General features: G+C 37.8%; 1 protein-coding gene across 2 annotated transcripts in view; it reads left to right on the plus strand.

Annotated features, from left to right (window-relative positions):
• PUM3 (pumilio RNA binding family member 3) overlaps positions 1-15,950 on the plus strand; it is a 43,543-nt gene that overhangs the window by 3,490 nt on the left and 24,103 nt on the right. For both annotated transcript variants that reach the window (XM_045840943.1, XM_045840942.1), the window contains 9 exons: positions 212-303; positions 1,555-1,773; positions 6,250-6,385; positions 6,955-7,030; positions 9,811-9,904; positions 10,157-10,223; positions 11,634-11,808; positions 12,771-12,874; positions 13,849-13,927. In XM_045840943.1, coding sequence (XP_045696899.1) covers positions 219-303; positions 1,555-1,773; positions 6,250-6,385; positions 6,955-7,030; positions 9,811-9,904; positions 10,157-10,223; positions 11,634-11,808; positions 12,771-12,874; positions 13,849-13,927 — 1,035 coding nt within the window. In that variant the 5' untranslated portion in view covers positions 212-218. The remainder of the gene's footprint in view (positions 1-211; positions 304-1,554; positions 1,774-6,249; positions 6,386-6,954; positions 7,031-9,810; positions 9,905-10,156; positions 10,224-11,633; positions 11,809-12,770; positions 12,875-13,848; positions 13,928-15,950) is intronic.

Here is a 15,950-nt window from a genome sequence, read left to right on the forward strand (position 1 = left end):
TGTGTGGGTATTCTTATTTTTTGTGTTGGTATCTTGTTGATTTTCAGTTGTAAAATCTTAAAAGCAGTGATTGTTTACTTCTTGAACGTGTGTGGGTGCCCACGTGAGTTGTCCTGCATCTGTGAACTCAAGGACTAAATGTAGCGGTGGCTACTTAATGTCTCTTACATGAGAGCAATTCAGTGATTCTTTTGGGTTTTTTGTTTTCCAGAGTTGCCATGATGGAAGTCAAACCAAAAAAAAAATTCACAGGAAAAGGTCCAAAGACATCCCAAGAAAAAAACAGATTTTATAAAAATAATGGTAAGATAGCCTTACCAAAATATGCTTTCCATGTGGACTTGTTTGGCTGTTATAATTGAAGGACGGGGTTTGTGGGATGGAGGGGTATGTAGTTGATTGCAGTCTGTATTTGTGGGTTAGGATTGGGATTAAAATAATAGAAACAGTCAGCGTTATTGTGTAGGAGTGTGCGTGTTCCCTGTGAAACCAAGACATTTAAGAAATTGCCAGCATGACTGGGGGATGCTGATAAAAGACTCCTCATGTCAGCTGCTGATGCTGTTAAGTCATTAGACACTGATTCACCACATTTTATTTTAATGTTTGATAAATTGTGGCTGACAAATACATACTGCTGGTAAACCATATACTTTTACCTTCAAGATTTCTGATTGTGGTGTCTTTATTATTCCATCAGGTGTCAGTATTGTAAAACAGAAAAGTCAGAGTCTGTGTAAATGATGAAACATTTCCTAAGCAATCTTCTTTTTTTCCTTAACAACATTCTTAGGGCATAGCTGTTACCATTTTTATTTCATTTGTTAGGTGCTTAATTTGTAGGCTTTGCTGACCAAAGAAGACTTTTGAAGTTATCTTTGAAAATTATTTTCAAAATTAGAAATTTTGAAAATTAATATCTTTAATTGACAATATGGTATATCTCCTAAATTCCAAGTGTTTGTTTTATTTGTAGTTTCCTATGATGTTGTTGAGACTTGTGAAATTATATGTGAAGTCTTTAATGACATAGTCTTTAAAGTAGAATTACAAAGGTATATAAATACTACCCCCTTTCTATTCAATGCTTAAAAAAGAGAAATACACCAAAGTATCTTTGGAATTATAGTTTTTTTTTTAAAGATTTTATTTATTTATTTTTAGAGAGGGGAAGGGAGGAAGGAGGGAGGGTCACATCAATGTGTGGTTGCTTCTCATGCGCCCCCTACTGGGGACCTGGCCTGCAATGCACACATGTGCCCTGACTGGGAATCCAACCAGTGACCCTTTGGTTCGCTGGATATAGATAGTTTTTATTACGCATTTCTCTATAGGTTTTCTATAATGAATCTGTGTTATTATAATTCTGTAATCAGAGAAAGTTTTTAAATTTTGTTTTGGTGTTTAAAATCTTACTCTGCTCCATATTTGAGAGTAAGACAAAGTATGTTTTAATAAGGAGGGTAAAATTTTCCATAACAAATACATTTCAGTAGATAAGAGAGATATAGGCTCAGGATCATTGAACTGCTAATTATTTATTGTTTTCACTAGATTCTGGTTCTTCAAAGACATTCCCAAGAAAAGTTGTTAAGGAAGGTGGGCCTAAAATCACATCAAAGAACTTTCAGAAAAGTGCTACAAAACCAGGGAAAAAAGGTGTGAAGCAGTTCAAGAACAAGCAGCCAGGGGATAAAATACCAAAGAACAAATTCCAACAGGCAAATAACATCAACAAGAAAAGAAAATTCCGGCCGGACGGTAAAAGTGATGGTGAGCTCTGGTTCCTTCAGGGCAGTTTTGTGGAAGCCTCACCCTGCCTGAGCTATTGCTGGAAGCACCGCACAGGGACTCTGGAAGTCTGTGAGGGACCTCCCGTTCTTGGTCCTAGACAGGCGACGTTTGGGCTGGGGGTGAAGAGTAGATGGGATGAAATAAACAACCGAAAGCATCTTCCTTCCTTGATCATAAATGTATGTCCTCTGGTGCTTAGGGTCCCGTATATCCTAGTTCCTTGCTGAATTACCCTAGCTTTGGAGTTGTAATGAGTTTATACAGAGGAATCTTGATTAAACTCTTCTTTTGGTAGGCTAAAATTTATTTATTTGTTAATACAGTCATTTATTAGACAAACAAATATTTGTGTTTTCTTTGCACTGTCCTTGAAGATGGGGGGGATTAAAAACCAGTAAGTGTACAAGCCCTGTCTGATCAGCATAGAAGCCAGCCTTAAGTAAGTAGTGTGTCCACCTTAGTATACATCTGCCTTGGCTAAGGAGGCCTTGCTGAACGAGAGACATGTAGACCCTGTGTTCACAGAGCTTAGGCCACTCTAATATATTAGCCTATCAGGCAGTTCCAAGGAAGGTGTAGTGTACACCTGGCATATTTGACTTTCATTGGTTCAGGATGAGTTGTTAACTGATGGGATATATTGGCAGGACTCCTATTTGTGTATCGAAACAAACTGCTCATCTCTTCATCATGATACCCCAGGCATCATTTCTAACACAGAGCTCTGTCTGCTGTCTGTTATACAATGGACCCCTCTTGTGTGTTATCTTGGATTTGTCTCCAGGTTTCATGTGCTGCCATACATACACCTTCTCTACAGCATCATGGGAGTCTTTCTGTCGTCTTTCATCTCTTTTTCTCCAACATGGCATATCCTAACCCAGCTCCTATGCTGTCAGCTGAGGCGACTGCCATCCGGCCTTCTCGCTCCAGTTCCCCAGCCCTGGTCCCTCCTCTGCGCTCTACTGGGGACTGTTCACTAGAGGGACAGCAACTTTAAGACAGGGAGGTTGGGGGAGAGGAAGGAAGGGAAATTTGTGATTGTTTCCCAGGAGACCTGCGGGTCCTTCTGTGCTCCATTTCTGATGTCTCTTGATCCCTTTCTCTTCCTCTTCTCTCCACTCCCACACCCCATAGTTTCTCTCTCAGGTTCCCTTTCTTATCTCCTCTTTGCTACCCTCTCTGAAGCTCCTAAATCTTCCTTTTCCTACTGGAATTCTTGGCACCTGCATTTTAAACAGTTAATTCTCGCATTAAGATCCTGTCATGCTGTAGTCTGACTCCTTTTGCTATGGGAGGTATGTTCCTGACATCTCAAAATGGAACTCTGATTTTATTTTCTCATAGTTTTATACTAGCAACTGAGGGGAATGGGATACTAGACATCCCCAGAATTGGTATACTACTGCAACCTAGCCTGGCAAGGCTAGTCACCCTAGTCAGGGGTGCCAAATGTCTGTGGAGTTGTGAGCTCTGAGTCAGTTACTGACATTTGCTGTATAGTAGATGATGGCCTAACATTAGTGGTAAATACACCCTCTGTTACCTACAACTCTCTGTGACCAGGCCAGGAATAAATAAACAGTAAGGAGAATAAATATGTTGTATATTGTATAGACATTAAAAATTAAGGTTCTGAGGAATATTTATTTCCATGGAGGTACACTTAAAATATAGTTATTAAGTTTAAGTGAAGACAGTAAATTCTGAATTTTTAGGAACAATAATATAAAACATGTATAGGAAAAAGACAAGGGAATAAAATGTAAATGTTATATTTAAGTTTTGGGACTATAGGAGGATTTTGTTTTTGCATTTTCTAAGTTATTCATAATGAGTGTATTTTCTAATCAGAGTAAGGGAGATATTTAGAAAAAACTTTTTTTGAAATGTAAGTAATATTTATTATTTTAGCTTTTCCTATAGCTTTTTTCCTTTGCCCCATTTTTATTTTATTTTTATTATTTTATTATTTTATTTATTTTTAGAGAGAGGGGAAGGGAAGGAAAAAGAGGGAAAGAAACATCAGTGTGTCGTTGCCTCTCGAGTGCGCTCTACTGGGGACCTGGCCCACAACACAGGCATGTGCTCTGACTGGGAATCAAACCAGTGACCCTTTGGTTTGCAGGCCAGCACTCAGTCCGCTGAACTACACCAGCCAGGGCTTTTGTTTTTTTCTAATTGTTGTTCTTTTACAGTTGTCCCAATTTTCCCCCTTTGCCCTCCTCCGTCCATCATATCCTCATTACCACAGTCAGTTCCCACACTGTTGTCCATGTCCATGGTAATTCATATCTGCTCTTTAACTAGTTCCTTCCCCTTCTTTTCACTGTTATCCTCCTCCCTCCTCCCCTCTGGTCACTGTCAGTCTATTCTTTGTTTCCACGCCTGTGGTTCTATTTTACTATTAGTTTATCTTGTTCATTAGATTCCTCTTATAGGTGAGATCATAGGGTATTTGTCATTTACCGACTGGCTTATTTCACCTAGCGTACTATTCCCCAGTTCCATACAAGCTGTTCCAAAAGGTAGGTGTTCCTCCTTTCTTTCTGCTGCATAGTATTCCGTTGTGTAAATGGACCACCATTTTTTGATCCACTCATCTACTGATGGGCACTTAGGCTGTTTCCAGCGCTTGGCTATTGTAAATAGCTCTGCTATAAACATAGGGGTGCATGGGTTCTTCTGAACTGATGATTCAGGGTTTTTAGGGTATATTCCCAGCAACAAAATTGCTGGGTCAAAAGATAGTTCCATTTTAGTTTTTTGAGGAAATTCCATACTGTTTTCCACAGTGGCTGCACCAGTCTGCATTCCCACCAACAGTGCACTAGGGTTCCCTTTTCTCCACATCCTCACTAGCACTTGCTCTTTGTTGATTTGTTTATGGTGGCCATTCTGATGGGTGTGAGGTGGTATCTCATTGTGGTTTTAATTTGCATCTCTCTGATGGCTAGTGATGTTGAGCATCTTTTCATATGTCTATGGGCTGTCTGTATGTCCTCCTTGAAGTGTCTCTTCAGGTCCTTGGCCCATTTTTTAAATTGGATTGTTTGTCTTTCTCATGTTGTGTAAGTTCAAATTAATTCTCCAAAAGGTTCTTTGCAGGATATTCAATTTTATTTAGTTGTTCTTTGACCTCCTTTAGGCTTTTTGATTCAGTTGGCAAGTTTCTTAGATTTTGAGGACAAAAAAATACTAATAGACACTTGACTTTTATAGAAATAATCTGCTTGTAGAGAGCTAAGGAATTTTGATTGTGCATAGTCATAAGTAAGAGGCAGCAGAGCAGGAAGTTTCAGAGTTGCCTTTGGATTTGAGTCCTGGCTCTGCCATTGAACTAGTTGTATGACCTTGGAGCTTCACTGCTTGATGCCTTTGTTTCCCCAGTGTGAAAGAGAGGCTAATAATAGTACCTACCCCTTAGCAAATTTGTAGGAACTTTTCTTTTTATTCTCACCTGAGGACATGCTAATTGATTTTAGAGAGAGGACAAGGGAGGGAGGGAGAAGGGGAAGAGAAACATAGATTGGTTGCCTCCATATGTGCCCCAATGGGAGGCCAAACCCACTGCCTTTCAGTTTATGGGAGGACACTCCAGCCAACTGAGCCACCCTGGCTGAGGCACAAAGTTCTAGTATTCAGTCCAGTGTTTAGGATAGCCATCTTCGTATACATCTTGCTGTCTCTAGACTTATTCATCCTATGTAGCTATAACTTTGTACCCTGTGACTGGCATCTTTCCATTTCCCCTACCTCTCTGCCCCGGTAACCACTGTTCTACTCTCTGCTTCAATGTATTTGACATTTTTAGATTCTACATGTAAGATTTTACATTATTCTTTACTATGTCTACCCCAGAATTCATCTTGTTAAAAAAAAATAGTGCTCACCTTACAGTAGAGTTGTTGTAACAATTAAATGACTTAAATATAACAGCACACAGAATAGTGAATTTTTGATTACATTGTTTTTCCTGTTCTTATTTGGACTAATTTAAACTAATTTTTGTTTGCCTTAAGAACTGGTTATAACTAAAGTCTTAAGAAGTAATGAACTTAAAAAGATACTTAAAAATTTTGAATTGCTTTTACCATCTTTTTTGTTTCCTTTTTCTTTTCTTAGAAGGTATCCTCCTAAGAATCAATAAATAGCTGTTGAATGAATGGATGGCTAGTTTCAATCAATAAATAGCTGTTGAATGAATGGATGGCTAGTTTCAATCAATAAATAGCTGTTGAATGAATGGATGGCTAGTTTCAACCAAATTTAAAGTGTATAAACTGCTCAGAAAATGAAATAAAGTATAAGTTTGTAAGAATATCTTCCCCCATCTAGTTCCCTCATTGAGTATGTATAAGCCCTGATCATTGATCGCTCTGTGTACCTGATTGGTATTTGTTTGTGGCACTCAGAATGTTAAATGTAATCACAAATAATTTTTATAATGACTAGAATCAGCAGCCAAGAAACCCAAATGGGACGATTTCAAAAAGAAGAAGAAAGAACTGAAGCAAAGCAGACAACTCAGTGATAGAACCAACTATGACATTGTTGTTCGGGCAAAGCAGATTTGGGAGATCATAAGAAGGTAATGCAGCGAGACAGCGTTGTTGTTACTTTGTGCAGAGTGAGATATCCTAAAGCAAATGGCATAGCACCTGGCTAACTGAGGGAGCACTCATAGTGCTCCAGGGGGCGCTTCACTGTTTGGAGGTCTGCTCGCTGCACAAGGGTGGGGAATCATTAGGGTGGTGTCAGATGTGTTTATGAAAATGTATCAGAGTTAAATTGGATTTGACATTCTTCCTGAAAGATTTCTGAAAAAACGAAGGACAATTTCTTATTGTAGTTTTGAGACACTTAAGTATTTGGTGTCTTGTACTTGTTTTATTATTTTTCTACTTTTGAAGTTCTAGCTGTTAAGATTTAGATTGACACATGAAATAATACCCTGTGAGATGAGTTTCTGCCTTTGAGAAAATTGCCTTTCTCTGGCTGCTCTGGAATAGTAATTTTAATGTCAAAGGGCGGCTGCCTCCAAAGAGAAAAGCACACTTAACTGGGTGAACATAGACTGAAACAGGTTTTAGTTTTGCATGTTTAAAATAATGTCTTTACTTAAGCTACATTTCCTATTTCTTTTATTCTCTTTTATAGAAAAGACTGTGACAAAGAAAAAAGAGTGAAGTTGATAAGTGATTTGCAGAAGTTGATTCAAGGAAAAATTAAAACTGTAAGTAGGGCATATGTACAGTTGCAATTTTAACAATTAAAATTCACTTACTCTCAAGTGAAGTGTAGCTGACCATTTGTGTCAGGGGAAATTGTTGTTATTTTAAATGTATTTGGCAAAAAATTTCAAATACTGACTAAAAGCTTAATAATGACAGAATTTATTGCTGGAAAACTGTAAAAAGACTGTGAAGTATCTGGTTGTGTCATTTTTAAATAATTTACTTAAAATAAATCAGTATTCTTTATGTTATCTTGAATAGTATGTGTTAGAATGTCTTGCTCTGAATTCAATATACTTTTCTCCTATCACCATTTATTCGCCCCACACCCTCTTCCAGCCCTACTCACTGCCCCCACCCCCGCTTCCTCTATTGTTGCATTGTTGTCTGTGTCCATGAGTTCTTTCTCTTCTTTTTCTTTTTTGCTCAATCTTTCCACCCAGCCTCACCTCTGTGAGTCTGTTGCTATTTTGCTTGTTAGTTCAGTTTGTTCATTAGATTCTACATAGGAGTGAAATCATGTGGTATTTGTCTTTCTCTGACTGGCTTTTTCACTTAGCACAGTGTTCTGCAGGTCCATCCTCCATGCTCTTGCAAAGGGTAAAATTTTGTTTTTTTACAGCCAAGTAGTATTTTGTTGCGTGAATGTACCTTAGCTGTTTTAGCCCTTTGTCTTCTGATGGACACTTGGACTGATTCTTGGCTATTGTAAATAACACTGCAGTGAATATAGGGGTGCATATATTTTTTTCAAATTAATGTATTGCGATTTTTAGGATAAATTCTCAGAAGTGAAATCATTGGGTCATAACTCTTAAGTACTTTAGTATGTTCACAGTTGCTGGCTTATTTGTGTGTGTGAGAGAGATGCAAACACAATTAGATTACTTCTTTTTTCCATGATTTTATAAACGTACAAAGCTCTTTAAAATGTAATCAGTTTGGGAATTCTCAAGTTATTTTCATTGTTGCTGTTTAGTCCTGCTTTATAATGAACTTCTGTTGACTTGTGTGTATTTGGATGTATACATACAGGTGACCGTTCACTTGGAAGACAATGGGCTCGATAGCTTTGGGGGCTCCAGAGTGGTAGCATGTGCCAAACTGTACACACAGGTCTGACAGAGGCTGCATTGCAGTTCGAAGGAATGTCTTGAAATTGCAAGTTCCAACTGCTGCTTTCCTTTAAATCCAGCAAGGCCTATTTTAAAAAAATATTTAAGTTGATTTTAATGAGAGGGGACAGGAGAGAGAAATAGAAAATATCAATTTTTGTTGACCACTTAGGCATTTATTGGATGATTCTCGTATGTGCCCTGACCAAGGATTGAACCCACAGCCTTGGTGTATTGGGCTGACGCTCTAACCAACTTGAGCTACCCTCCCAGGGCTCCAGCAAGATCTTTTTACAACAGAACTGTTCCTCTGCTCCAGCAGTCTGTTACTTTCTATTTATAAATATTTTACACTCAATATCCTTTTCCAATTACTCCAAGGTTATTACTACATGCCCATAGATGTAGGGGTTAGTCTGGAGTTTAGATGTGGTATTCAGATCACTCTGCTCCTCAACATATGTGTGCCTTTACATGAAGACAACCTCTGTTATTTGCTGTGTGCTGGCAGTTGTGCTAACCAGGGCATCTGTTGCCTTCTTTACCTTAAAGGTCATTATCACTGTTACACATTTCATATATCTGGGACTCAGACAAGTTAACTTTCATCTCCAGGGTCACAGAGATAGCGGGTTCCTAAACTTACTTTTCTCACCTATAAAGTGGGAATAACAATAGCCCACTCTTTAAGTTGCTCTAAAGTCTAAATGAGAAAAATATACTTATAGTACGTACATTGGTTATGTAGTAAGTAATCAGTATATGCACAGAAACAGCCTTATTTTTAAAAAAAATATTTTTTAGTTTTAATCATAAATGTTTATATAAATATCCCTTAAGGAAATTCTTCTGAAATCTATGGCTTTGATGAGTGTGTGCCTTCACATTCCAATTTTACAGACAGACTGAGCAACAAATAATAAGCACTATTGAAGTAGATGGTATTGTAATATACTAAAAAATAATTTTGTATTACTGCCCATTTGTGGTCATGGCTACAGAAAATTGATCAGCAAGTCCTTCACTGAGGACCTAATCCATCCAGTAGTTTGAGGTGGGGGGGTGCGGATTGGGAAATCAGATTTGCAATATAACAAATTTCTAGAAATATAATTGGGTATATGTTCAGGAAATCATAATGAAAATGTGAGAAATGGAGGGATTAACTTACAATCCAGTGTGTGTGTATAGATTTATTTGCTTGTGTAGCAAGACTTTTTTTTAGATCTATCTTATATATTTATCTTTGGTTGCCAAAGCCAAAATTCTTAGATTAAAAAAAATCATACAATAGTAGGATTTTTGAATTGGAAAATTCCCCTTATAAGGAAAGTAACTTTCAGAGAAATGAGAAATATAGTTTGTATAATCATTAGATAAGCTTGGTTTGATTTTTGGTTTTAATTAATAATGACAGGAATCTTGCAAAATGGTAAAATCTGTCCCCTGTCTCAATGCCATATGTTGGCAGCAAAACCAAAGAATGCCATTTTGTACAATGAAAATGAGTATATCTGCTCCCTAGTAACCTCGACTTAATTTTATCCATGAAGACCCTATCTTTTTCTAACAAGGAGTTCTGAAAGAGGTAGCAATAAATAATATAATGGAAACATAGATCTCAGGGATAATTAGTCTCAAGGCCCAAACTGTCTTTCCCGCAGATTGCATTTGCACACGATTCAACTCGGGTGATCCAGTGTTACATTCAGTATGGCAACGAAGAACAGAGAAAGCAGGCTTTTGAGGAACTGCGAGGTATTTCTTGTATTTTGAAGATTAATTATAATCATTTGTAATGAGTCATTTGTTTTCTCTTGGAATACCCAAGACTGTCCCGGGAAATAATTCTGTTGTGGGAAACTGTCCTCTGTAGAACCTTTTTTGTTTCTGTTTTTTGTTTGTTTGTTTTTTGCCTGAGACAGAGTTGTTTGTATTTTCAGGATTATGCATTTATTTTGTTCTTTCCTTTGTTTGTAAGGAATCATTGTAATGTATTTTGTTTTTCAGATGATTTGGTTGAATTAAGTAAAGCTAAATATTCCAGAAATGTTGTTAAAAAATTTCTCATGTATGGGTGAGTTGTTTTATTTATACGATATTTTTATTGTTTTTTTTTTAAAGATATGGATACTGCTTGTCTGTAAATGTTACTTAAAAGTCTGTCACCACAATAATGACCCTCAACAGATGCTTGTAATGTTTCCAGGGAGTGTAGTCTTAAAAACAATTATGGAAGTTAATACAAAACGATGGTACTGTCTTCACCATTCCTAGGAATATATCTTGAAGTCCTGAAAGAAGAGAAGTAGGATGATTAACTTGTAAACTTGTAATTTGTTGCCAGTATTTAGAGGGTAGTGGGTTGGGAGGGGTTGGTGAGTGGACACAGGCAGAGTCATTGGGTTAGGAAATGTCGAGATGGGAGGATTTTCTGAATTAGGTGGAATCGATACTTGTCATGATTTTTCCTTTTGACTAATAATGTGCCAAAGTATGCTGATCAACAACAAAAAAGTACAGTTGACAGAATTTTCAAAAACTGTTCCTGACTGTAATTATCAGCTGCTTGATTTTAGGTTGTAATATAAATACTTGTGATTAAGTTCTGTTTTAAAAGAACACCCCTTGCCCTGGCTGGCGTAGCTCAGTGGATTGAGCGCAGGCTGCGAACCAAAGTGTCGCAGGTTCGATTCCCAGTCAGGGTACATGCCTGGGTTGCAGGCCATGAACCCCAGCAACCACACACTGATGTTTCTCTCTCTCTCTCTCCCCCTCCCTTCCCTCTCTAAAAATAAATAAAATCTTTAAAAAACAAAACAAAAGAACGTCCTTAGAATATGTTTTATTCATATTTCCATGCATCTTTGACTTTTACCTTCTCCTTCCCTCCTTTTTACAAGCTGAATAATTTAATAGGAACTGACACTTACTGAGCACTTACAGGGTCCAACAGAAGTGAGGCCTGCTTGAGTGTGGTTGGTAGGGTAATAATATGGGTGTAATGATTTATAGTTTTAATTTGAACATTTCACCTAAAATGCCACTTGGTGTGCTTGAGTGTGATATTGTTATGTTATAGAATTACATGCTTATGATTCTGTAATAAAGAGGGGGCATTATTTGTGCCAGACCCTGTATTACAGGTTGGTCACAGTTCTTGGTACATAACTCATTTAATCCTTACATCAACCTTATTCTTTCTATTTTATGAATGAAGCAACTGAGGTACAGAGAGGTTAAATAACTTGTTCAGGGTCTTGCAGCTGGTAAGCAGAGCCAGGATTTGGTTGCTGAGTAACTTACAAAATCTGAGGTAGAAAATACAGGGCAGTTCAGGTTTCTTACAAGCATTTCTCTGTGGTAGACCCCTGCCGCTGCCCAACGATGAGGTGGTCTCAGGAGTTATGTTGGGGTCCAGTTATGTTTTGTTGTCACCCAGCTTTCTCCTTGCATGACTTTCTCCCCATTACTGCATTGGGTTTAGGAGTAAACCACAGGTTGCAGAGATAATACGAAGTTTTAAAGGCCATGTGAGGAAGATGCTCCGACATGCGGAGGCGTCGGCCATCGTGGAGTACGCATACAATGACAAAGCCGTTTTGGAGCAGAGGAACATGTTGACAGAGGAGCTCTATGGGAACACATTTCAGCTTTACAAGGTAACATTTTAAGGCTTCCCCCCCAGCACTTTTACTTTCTTTATATGCTCTTACTTACCTTTTGATACCCTGTTTTCAGGATGTCTTTTTACTTTGGCTGGTCCTTTAATCTTGAAGGGCCCTATTTTTCTCATGGATTATTTTTTCTCCAGTGTAGTGAGCAAGAGATTATACTTTCTCTTTCATCCAGAGCACTATTTTTAAATCTGCTTTAAATTGAACTACTTTCGTAACTCCTTCCCAAGTGCTGTGTGTAATGCTTCAGACTTCATTTCTGTAGTCAGACTGCGGTAGAAGACTCTCAACGGTTAGTGTTGCTTTGTAAGCACCCTACAGCTCTGGCAGAAGTGTGTCGGGCTCCCTGTTGCTGCCTTTTCCTGTGTTCCTTCACCTGTGTGGGTTATCCTTCTCCAGGTCCTATCTAGAGAGGAAGGGGAGTAGGGAGACCGGATATAGTACAGGGACTGAATCTGGAAAAGGACTACGACATTTAAAGGATCTATGTCAGACCTTGGGACATAAATGCCCACACTTATCTTTAGGGGTATGGATTAATACCTGGGTTGCCTCTACTAGTCAGATTCAGTTCCTGGGTTGAATTTAGTGCCTTATTTCTTTTGTAACAGTCACTATATGAGTGTGTAGGTAAGTATGAAACACATGGTGGCAAGGATTTGCGAACTGATTACTTGATCTTGTGATGAGGCATATGCTAGGCGCTTGATGAATCTGGCTGGTCGAGTTGGTTGGTTGTTTTGCCTGGCTCTGTAAGTGCATTAGTATGCCTATACACTGAGAATCAGATGATCAGGAATTACTCCCTGAGTGAGCGTATCTGCCGGAGGGCTTTTGTTATAGGAATATGGAAATCTGAAACTTAAGTTTGTCTGCGATTGATTTTCTTTGTTATGAGGCTGAAGAAACTTGGTGAAATTTAGTATTTGATTTTTTTTCTTTTGCAGTCAGCAGATCACCCAACTCTGGACAAAGTACTAGAGGTACAGCCAGAAAAACTAGAGCTTATCATGGATGAAATGAAACAGATTCTAACTCCAATGGCTCAAAAGTAAGAAAGCCCCTTTTGTTTTTCTTAATAAATGGCATTTGAAGGGGGAAAGTTTTATATAGACCTTGTACAGAAGGGGTGGATAGTTTTCCAAATATATTGTGTTATTTTATTTGGGTTGTAAAACTTACAAATAAGGCATGTTATCTTCTTGGCACTTGAGCCACAGTGGAGTGGTTAAGGTGTAGCCTGAGACCAGGTGGCCTGGCTGTGAACCCTGGGGCCCCTCAACCACTAACTGTGTGACTTTGGGTAACTTAACTGCTCTGTGCCTTAGTTTCCGTATCTATAAAATTGTGTTGATAATAGTACATATTTCATAGAATTTTATGAAGATTCCATGGGTTGATGTTTCCAAAACACTCAGAATAGTGCTTTGCCCATAAAGGCAACACGTTTCTGCCATCTACACAGACACTCAGGGTGAACTTGAAGTCTCCCATGCCTGAGCATCAGCCTCCACTGTACATCTGAATTCACCTAGTGTCATACCAGGAGGCTTGGGTCAATTAGGTGTTGCAGTTACTGATTCTATTTTGATCTACTCAGGTTTTAACTTTGCTAAAATTATTTTATGAAACTGATGCATCGTGAAGGATGCTTGCCAGAAAGAAAACAGCTATAAAAAATAGGCCCCATACAGTTTTCTAATCGTTATGTCCATTGTTTGCATAACAAAATATAATGTTCTTATTTAAGAGAGTGTATTTTGAATGATTTCATCTTTGCTGATTAAACGCTAGAAATTTGTACCCTGGTTTTGGTCATAGATGGCAGGCACTAAAATATTTTTATAATCTAAAAGGTTTTTTAAGTCTTAATATTGCTGAAAGATACAGTCTGTCATCTCATGAATTATGTTTGCTAAAATCATTTCACTTGCATTGATTATTTTAGGACCGTTGAGGTCACCCAAATATGTAGTGCCATAGCACCAGGTCTGATATGCTATCTTTTTCTTGTTTTGTTTTCAGGGAAGCTGTGATTAAGCACTCATTGGTACATAAAGTATTCTTGGACTTCTTTACCTATGCACCCTCAAAGCTAAGATCAGTAAGTTCTTGGTTTTAGTTTTTAAACCAAAAGAGAAGTGCCATGTTAATACGTAAAACACTTGCTTTGGTATACCTTGTCTTTTGGAAATTTTAAAACATATTTATTTAGAGAATATAATACACTGAACTTCCTTTTGAGCAAGTCTGCTAATTGCCTTTAGATTTTTCCTAGAAGACAATAGAATTGATCATAGTTTTATCAACTCCATTGAACTTTTATATTTTAATTATAACTCAGAGTATCCTCTAGCTAACCTAATCTAAAAATTAACCAACAAATAGAGGGTATTCAGCATCCAGGTAGTATGAAATTCACTTGTGCCAATAGAAAAAAATTCTGTTGGTATTAAAAGATTAGAAGACACTTAGGTAAAACTAAATGGACCATGAAAAATTGAACCTTAGCCCTGGCTGGTGTGGCTCAGTGGATTGAGCATGGGCTGGGAGCCAAAGGGTCTCTGGTTCGACTCCCAGTCAGGGTACATGCCTAAGTTGTGGGCCTGTTCCCCAGTAGGGGGCCATGTGAGAGGCAACCACACACTGATGTTTCTTCCTCTCTTTCTCCCTCCCTTCCCCTCTCTCTGAAAATAAATAAATAAAGCCTTGGAAAAAAATTGGACCTTATATGATAGAGGGAAAAGAAACACATTGAAGTAAATAGCATTGCCCTTCAAGTCAGTGATGGAAATACCAATGAGAATTCATGGTTTAATGCCCTGAAATTTGCCTGCCTTATTCAGTGAACTCATTGTCCTTTTGTCTTCATTCTAATACTAAGGGATAACTAAAATAATGACACTGGCTTTTTTTTCTTTTTCAGTTTAATCTTTACTGGATTTTTTTCCATTACCACTTAGTCCCCTTATATCCCCCCTCCCCCCAGACACTTCTGAACAAATATACTAGACTAAACATTCACAGGAATTTTGACCCTCCCAAAATGAACATAAAAAATAATTTTCCATGAATAGCTACCTACCTAAGCTTGTGTTTCAGTGACTAGCTGCTGCTGCCTCTCTTTGGGGGAATTATCTCCCTTTCCTACAGAGCACAGTATCTCACAGTTCTAGATTTACTGAGGCAGGACTATATTTTCAGAACTGAAAAAATGATTATTTGAATATATTCAGTGGTGGGAAATACTCCTTTTTAGTGTTAAATGTGTTTTATTAATAGCAAAAAAAAGTCATTGGGAACCTAGTGTGAATATAAAGTAACAAGGCAAAAATCTTTTCTGGCCCTGCGGTGTTTTCAAAAGAGAGACTTAGAACAAACCTTTGGGGATTGTGGAAGCACAGTTGGAATATGTGTATAACTCTCCAACTGGATAGCTTTGAACAGACTCACAAGTTTAGGTGTGTAAGTTGAAAGCTGTGTTGAGATTCCTCTCGGATGTGGATTGTAAGATAGATAAGGGTGAAATTGGTGGTTCCTTATTAATGAAAATAGGCACCTATCTTCTTCCCTCCTGGCAGGGGACCTTGTACTTATTTATTTATTTAATATATGTTTTAAAATTGGGAATGGACTAGAATGGGCCCCTGTAGTTGTTAACTGCCAGAACTCATGCTAGACTTCCAAAATATAATTTAGAAATTATATGCATTGACAGTGAAGAATGAAGCTTATAAGTAAGCTAAACTAGCTGGTAAGAAATTAATGATTGGGTTTTACTAAAGGGTCACTGATAGTGTGGGCCTAGCCTACTATAGAGGTTAATTTTATTAGGGAAATGTTATTTAACATTTTTATGGTGAGTTATTAATTTGACTTCTGGAAGTAATCCAGTGATAAACTAAAAAGAGAAACTTTTTCAGCCAAAATTAGTATTTTGGTTCCCTACTTTTCTATACATGTCTCTTTCAGGAAACAGCATTTTATTTATTTTCGCTGGCTTCTCTGGTGCCTTCCTATCACAGCCACATCTTTGCCTTTTTTTTTTTATCTTTTATAATACACTATACACATACATTCTGTGAATAAGCATTGTATTTTAATATAGACATTTTGTAAAATGACAG

Source organism: Phyllostomus hastatus, unplaced genomic scaffold, assembly GCF_019186645.2.
Source record: "Phyllostomus hastatus isolate PE091 unplaced genomic scaffold, TTU_PhHast_1.1 phas_contig_34, whole genome shotgun sequence".
NCBI classification, from domain to species: Eukaryota; Metazoa; Chordata; class Mammalia; order Chiroptera; family Phyllostomidae; genus Phyllostomus; species Phyllostomus hastatus.